The sequence below is a fragment of the Garra rufa genome, chromosome 25 (genome assembly GCF_049309525.1).
Source record: "Garra rufa chromosome 25, GarRuf1.0, whole genome shotgun sequence".
Taxonomy (NCBI): Eukaryota; Metazoa; Chordata; class Actinopteri; order Cypriniformes; family Cyprinidae; genus Garra; species Garra rufa.
The window spans coordinates 36,201,111-36,208,453 of record NC_133385.1 but is presented as its reverse complement, the minus strand read 5'-3'; the positions used below and the strand labels follow the sequence as shown (position 1 = coordinate 36,208,453).

The window sequence follows — 7,343 nt, the reverse complement described above, 5'->3', positions numbered from 1 at the left end:
TGAGATCCAGGTCAAGTTTTTCCTTTTTTTTTTTTTTTGGGATGGTACATTTAATTGTGGAAAGTGTATACATAAAGTCTTAGGATGTTCAAACAAATCCATACACTTGTACCTTTTCCATAAAATGTTGGCTTTTTAACAACATAAAAATAAAATAAGTCTAAAATAAGAAAAATGTCCATCGCATAAAAATAAAGATCTGAACATATCACAGATGTGTGAATAAAATCTCAGTCCTGAGGTTTCAGGAAAGCCTTTTTGGGTTGATTAACATCCACATTGCAGTTGACGTCCTCTTCACTGTTAGTAACTGCGGAGCGATTTCGTTTCTTGGCAAACTTTTTTCTCATGCTCTCAACCAAACTTTCATATCTGACAGGGGGAAAAAAGCAAAGTAAGAATCGATGTCTTTCTTTCTGTACAATAACATCAATTTGAGATCATTTCCTCTCTCACCTTTTAGCCATCTCTTCATCTGTAATATCAGTTTCCATTTTGCCAACATTGCCCTCCTCATCTTCATCCTCTTCCTCCTTTTGGGTGTTCATTAGTAACATTAATTTCTGCAAGAGATTTAGTTTGGTGGTAAATAAAATGCTCAGTGCTCAAGGTTACAGCAATCATGACATTAATTTAATAGGACAGTTCTGAAAGAAACATTCACATTATAAAATAAGCAAATACTTCAGATTCCAGATCGCAAATCAAATGCATACAAATCTGCAATACTCGCGAGTTAAATGAACAAAACTCCATTTACTACATTTGTATTCTGCTTAAATCCAATTCACATTTCCACATCAGGTTTAATTTAGAAAAACGCTAAATCGAAAGTTGTACCTCAACTTCAGGATTGAAGCCTCTGAATGACATTCTGCCATAAACCAAATCCTCACAGGGAACGTAACTTCTCTCCTCAATGATATGGTTTCTAGTAAAATAAAACATTGTCAGTTATTTTTTATTAAATAATGCATGAGGAAATGGATCCGATGGTGTTGACACATCAAATATGTATTTTGTCACTTAAAGCACTCTTGAAATTATGTGTTAATGTCATAGCATTACAAACAATAAAAGTGTCCTCTACAAACGGTGTCTCAGAATATAAAGAAGTCTCTTATGCTAATAAAAGTTGCATTTATTTGATCAAAAATAAAGACAAAAACAAGTAATATTCTGAAATATTATTGCAATTTAAAACAAAATAAAACAAGCTAGATAGACAAAGCTCTAGGAGGACGAGCAGTCAGAAATTTTAGTCTTAGAAGAATAAGAATAACAAAGCTTAAATAGCATTTCTCAAGCCAACTTAATAATGGTTTACTATTTTAATATACTTTACAACCAAATTTGTTTGTGATAAAAGCAGTTTTTTTCATTACTCCAGTTTTCAGCTTCACATGACCCTTCAGAAATCGTAATATGCATATTTATTATCAATGTTGGAAAACGTTTTTGCTGCTCAATATTTCTTGGAACCTGTGATGCTTTTTTCAGGATTCATTGATGAATAAAAAGTAAAAAAGAACAACATTTATTTAAATAAGAAATCTTTTGTAATAATATACACTACAGTTCAAAAGGTTGGGGTCAGAATTTAATTTTTTTTTTTTTCAAATAAAGAAATTAAATATATTTTTTAATTTAATAAAATGTGATGGTAAAGATATCTATATAGTTAGCATTTATTCATATATAACAATATAAACCTTTTCTGTTTTTTTATTTCCTACATTCAAAGAATCCTGAAAAAAGTATCAGTGGTTCCAAAAAAAGTTTAAGCAGCACAACTGTTGTTTCCATCATTGACAATAAGTCAGCATATTGTTAATAAATTATAATGATTTCTGAAGAATCATGTGACACAGAAGACTGTAGTAATGGATGAGGAAAAATCAGTTTAGCATCACAAGAAATAAATTATAAGTTTTATTTTACAGTATATTAAAAAAATAACTTATTTTAAATTGTAACAATATTTCACTAAATCTTTTTTTTTTTTTTTTTGTATTTTTAATCAAATAAATGCAGCCTTGATGATCATTAAAAAAAAAAAAATCTTACTGATTCCAAACTTTTATACACACCAGTATGTGAAGTTAGTTCTCCTCAAGTTTTACAAATCTTCTAGCAGAGCAATTTTGGATACTTCATGTTTACCATCAATGTATTCCACTAACTCACAATGAGATACTAATTCACAATTATGAAATAAAAAGTAAAACAAAATTATGAGTCATAATCTGACAAAATTTGTCATCATTTTGACTTTTTAACATAATTATAACTCTCATATTGCAGCTTTCTTACTCACAAGTACAACTTAGTATCTTAATTAAAAATAAAACTGGCTTTTTGCCATTCTTTTGTGGCAGAAATCGGCTTCCATAGATATTTGTCACGTCACACACAAATGCTATTTAGACATTATCCCTCGGTTTCACAGACAAGGCTTAAGACTAAAATGTCTGAGATGTTTTTTTTAAACTAAAAGAAACTCGCACTGACTGATCTTATAATATATCAGTTCCTTTGTTTTTTTTAAAGCTGCACACCAGTCATTTTTTTTTCTAAGCACGTTTATAAAAATTACTTAAGTGATTTAATTGAACTATGGCCTAATCCTGGCTTAGTCTAAGCCCTGTCTATGAATCCATATAAAGAGTTAAGACGCAAAAGTCTCTAAGTGCTGTTTAAAAATTTCCTCTAAAAAGCATTTTTATCAGGCACTTATGTGTAGGATCAGTAATTTCAATTTAATGGCAACGAATAGGTTCTTTTCATTGCCATTAGGTCAAATAACTGACTGAGGAAAATGCTCATTTTAGAAGAAAATTTCAAACAGGCTTTTGTATCTGAACTGTTCCTATCCTTTTCTGAGGTCTCACTCTTTGGCCTTGAGCTCAGGCAGATCCAGGAACCAGTGCTCTTCACTGATGATCCTCTTCTCCTCCTCATCCAGCTGCTTCCTCACATCTGCATCCAACCCTCTCTGCATGAACTACAGACACACAGAGAGACAGATAGAGACGGATACAGACAGTTGTCATCAGACACATCCCTCACTGCAGCGCAGGATCGACTGATCTGACACGCTGTATTTAACAACAGCGCCACACTCAAAACAAAACAACAGAACGCAACTCAAACATCAAAACATGTTTTATTCACATTTTAATCTCAAGTTCACCCCTGAATGAATTCCTGTTCGGAAATCCACAAACATTAAAGCCGATGTCTGCAAGAGTCACAGAGTCTTACCTTCATCCGCAGGAGATTTTTGGACAGTTTCGATGCACCATCCTTCGCCATATTATACAAAAGCGAAACTACAGGTTTTAATGTGAATGAAGTGATATAAAACGCTTTTTTTAGTTATATCCACATGGGCAGCATGACTACATGTAGCACGAGAAGCTAAAATAAATACTTGTCCACATGAAGTCTGCGCACGCGCTTTCTAAACATGTGCAAGGCTCGATTAGTCGCACAACACCGATCGACCAAATAACTTCATAGGCAGTTTCATCATTTATATTGCAAATGTAGTAATGGAATTCTGTATTTATTTTAATATTAGTGTCATAATTAATAATCCGTTATACTTTAATATAATATTATTTACTAAGTCTACTACGGTTTGTTTTTTCATTTATTGATTACTCACGTCTGATGAGCTACATTAACTCTCTATTGTCCAGTCCAGTGATGCCATATGGCAACACGATTTTATTTAATTTATAATGCATTACTAAACATATACCTGTAGGATATATTTCACAACAGTAAGGATTTATTGGTGAGTTGTTGTGTACAAATTGCCTGCGTTGTAAAGTCTGAGATATCGCAGATTGAAAACAATGGAAGTCTAACGTATTTTCTTAGAGGGGACTTCATATGTATTTATTTAACAAACAAATTGGTGCCAACATTTACTCTAATGAATTCCCTTGAAGAAGTAAAGTATGGAATTACTCTTAATTTCTTTCTGAAATTTAATTACAGCTATTAATGATGAAATTGCATTGAACACAGGATAGACTATAGAAAAATTTTGTATTAAACAAAATTATATGTAACATCTAAGGTAAAAACAAATTTTTTTTTTTTAAATGTAAGCTTCACAATTAAAATTATTTGGTCAGTTTCCGAATAATTAATGTTATTTTATATCATATCCAGTCAAACCAAAATTTATCAGACACCTTCAACATTTCTCACATTATCACAGTTTATTCGCTGTAGCTTAGAAAATGGTAATCAAATATGACATCTCAGAGTTAAACTGTGTCAGAACAAATTTGTCTTGATAATCACAAATGAACAGTCAAACCAAAATTTATTCGCTATAGTTTAGAAAATGGTAATGAAATGTGACAAAAACTCAAGAGTTAAACGGTGACGGAACAAATTCATCTTGGATAGAAATGTATGTAACAAAACATGGTCAGGTCAAAGTATCAAACCAAATTTTTGTTCCCAAATTTTACTGGTAGTCCACTGCATGAAGAATTTGTGGGTATAAAAATATATCCAACCCTCATAAATATTAAATTTTTTTTTTTAAAGGAAAACAGCAGCTCTGGAGGAGATGAGGAAATGGGGGCCAACGGGCCCCAGTGCGTCTGATGAGGTGCGCTTGGACAGAACGGACCACTGGCCTGTCATGGAGAAGAAAGAGCGGTGCAAGTATCCCGGGTGTAAAGGGATTGTCCGAATCAAGTGTAGCAAGTGTGACGTACACCTGTGCATCACATCAGAAAGAAACTGCTTCCTGGAGCTTCATTAGATGACGTGAGAGGGAAAAAAACTGTATTTTTGTTGAAATATTGTTTAAACTCTTCTTACTGTTCAAAAAAACTACTCAGACCAAGGCACTCGAAAATCTTCTTAAGAATAAAAAGCCTTTATTCACATGGCTTAACAATTAAAAACAGATACCATGCACCGACGCGTTGCGGCTAACTTGCCTTCATCAGGGTGTAAGTTTACAAACACACTCAGAGTCCATTTAAACAATCAATTAATCACATGACATGGTCACCTGATTAGGTATCAAGACAGCACAGAGACATACTTTTCACAATTATAATCCTACCCAATAAAGGAGTTTATAACAATTCAAATGAAAAAAAAAAAAAAAAAAAATATATATATATATATATATATATATATATATAACATATGACTATAAATTTCAATAGAATTGTAAAAAAAAAAAAATAATAATAATATACAACGTAGAAGCCATTCAGATCAGTTACAAAAAAGGAGAAAAATCCAATTCACCATTTAAACCTGGGAATTGAGTTGCTTTCAGTGTATAAATCCAAAAGGACTCTCTCTGTTGTAACCTTTTTATTCTATCTCCTCTCCTAATTGACCTCGGGACATGCTCAATACCCACTATTTTCAATGTACTAGGATTACCATGATTTTTATCTCTGTAATGTAAGGCCATGGGATAATGTGGATTGCAGATTCGTATAGCATTTTTATGTTCTGCTAATCTCACCTTCAACTTCCTTTTTGTCATCCCTATATAGAAACAACCACAAGGACATTCTAACCGATACACAACAAATGAAGTACTACAATTAATAAATGATTTTATCATAAACTCACGCCCTGATGTTACATCAATGAATGTGTTTATCTTCACCATATTCTCACAATGATTGCAAGTGCCACATCTATAATTTCCTCCTTTTGGACCTAACCATGTATTTGACTTTCTAGAGGGAAGATGACTTCTCACCAGTTTATCATTAAGAGTTGGAGCTCTTTTAAACACAATAGAAGGAGATGTAGGTAGAACTTCTCTGAGGTGGGGATCACTCATCAATATTTCCCAATTATTTTTTACTATTTTCTTGATTTTACTAGCCTCTGTACTATATTGTGTAACAAAATAAACAGAATTCTCAGAATTGTTAGATTTTTTCTTTTGCACCAATAATTCTTCTCTACTGACATTTTTTGCTTTATTGTATGCTTGATAAATAACACTATTTGTATATCCTCGTTCTTTAAATCTTTGGATCATATCTTGGGCCTTAATTTCAAAATCCTTTTCTTTATCACAAATTCTTTTTAACCTCTGAAATTGGCCAAAAGGGATGTTATCTGTCTGCCATGGGGGATGGAAACTATCCGCTCTTAAAATAGTATTTCTATCAGTTTCTTTTCTAAAAATAGTTGTATGCAATTTTCCTTTGTTATCTTTAAATATATTTAAATCCAAAAAATGAATTTGAGTAAATGAAAAATCCAAACTCAATTTCAAATGTGCATTGGTAGTATTTAAATATGAATGAAAAGCTAACAAATCTACCTCTGAGCCTGACCAGATCAAAATGACATCATCTATAAATCTTCCCCACCACACAATATTCACAAGGTATGGATTGGAATCTGAAAATACAAATCTTTTTTCCCAAAGTCCTAAGAATAAATTTGCATAATTAGGGGCAAAACAAGCACCCATTGCTGTACCCCTAATTTGTTTATATAGCTGATCTTGAAACAAAAAAATATTATTTTTCAATGCCCATTCTGCTAATTGTAAAATTAAGCAAACTGGTGGTTTCTCTAAAGGTGATCTCTTTTCTAGATAATGTGATAATGCTTCAAGGCCTTCTTCATGATCTATATTTGTATATAATGATTCAACATCCATAGTTGCCAATATAGAAGTTTCTGTAATTTTCATTTCTTTAACAATATTCAATACATGGGTTGTATCTTGGATATAAGAAGGAAGTTCATTAACCATTGGTTTTAAAAAGTAATCTACATATTTTGAAGCTGGTTCTGTAATAGACTCATTCCCACTAATTATGGGTCTCCCTGGTGGATTTTCTAGATTTTTATGTATTTTGGGCAACATATAAAAAGTAGGAATTCTGGGGTCTTTATTAAGCAGAAAATCACATTCATTTTGCGAAATCCATTCCTTAGTCTTAGCATGTGTCAAAATATCAGTCAGTTCAGCTTTAATATTTTCTATCGGATCAGATTTCAGGAGCTGGTAGTACTCACAGTTCTGTAGTTGTCGAAAGGCTTGTTTAACAATTATTCAGTACCGTTTTTGTGCCCAAGCATAGTATGCCATGATTTAATGTAGATTTAAAACAAAGAAATCTGTTTAAAATAAATATACTGACACAAAAATGTATTCATATATTGATATCGAAGAACAAATTATTTGGGGGCTCGTCCGGGATTTGAAACCCAGTATTTCTTGTTTCCAAATCAAGAATCATACCCCAATAATTCACTCAGTATGAGTTTGTAGGATGGAGGTTTTGCAAACGTATAAATTATACAAACGAATTTAT

The 7,343-nt window shown here is 32.2% G+C and overlaps 1 protein-coding gene and 1 long non-coding RNA gene across 2 annotated transcripts; one reads left to right on the top strand and one right to left on the bottom strand.

Annotated features, from left to right (window-relative positions):
* Positions 1-11: 11 nt before the first annotated feature.
* mphosph6 (M-phase phosphoprotein 6) lies at positions 12-3,446 on the bottom strand. The gene is made up of 5 exons (XM_073832352.1): positions 3,265-3,446; positions 2,892-3,004; positions 841-931; positions 457-563; positions 12-372 (listed from the first exon to the last, which is right to left on the bottom strand). Exons 1-5 carry the CDS (start codon positions 3,313-3,315, stop codon positions 231-233), a joined length of 504 nt encoding a protein of 167 aa, XP_073688453.1. The 5' UTR covers positions 3,316-3,446; the 3' UTR covers positions 12-230.
* Positions 3,447-3,684: 238 nt separating this feature from the next.
* Positions 3,685-7,218, top strand: LOC141302162 (uncharacterized). Its single transcript, XR_012342308.1, has 3 exons — positions 3,685-3,802; positions 4,573-4,852; positions 7,055-7,218. It is a non-coding gene; the product is annotated as an uncharacterized lncRNA (long non-coding RNA).
* Positions 7,219-7,343: the final 125 nt, after the last annotated feature.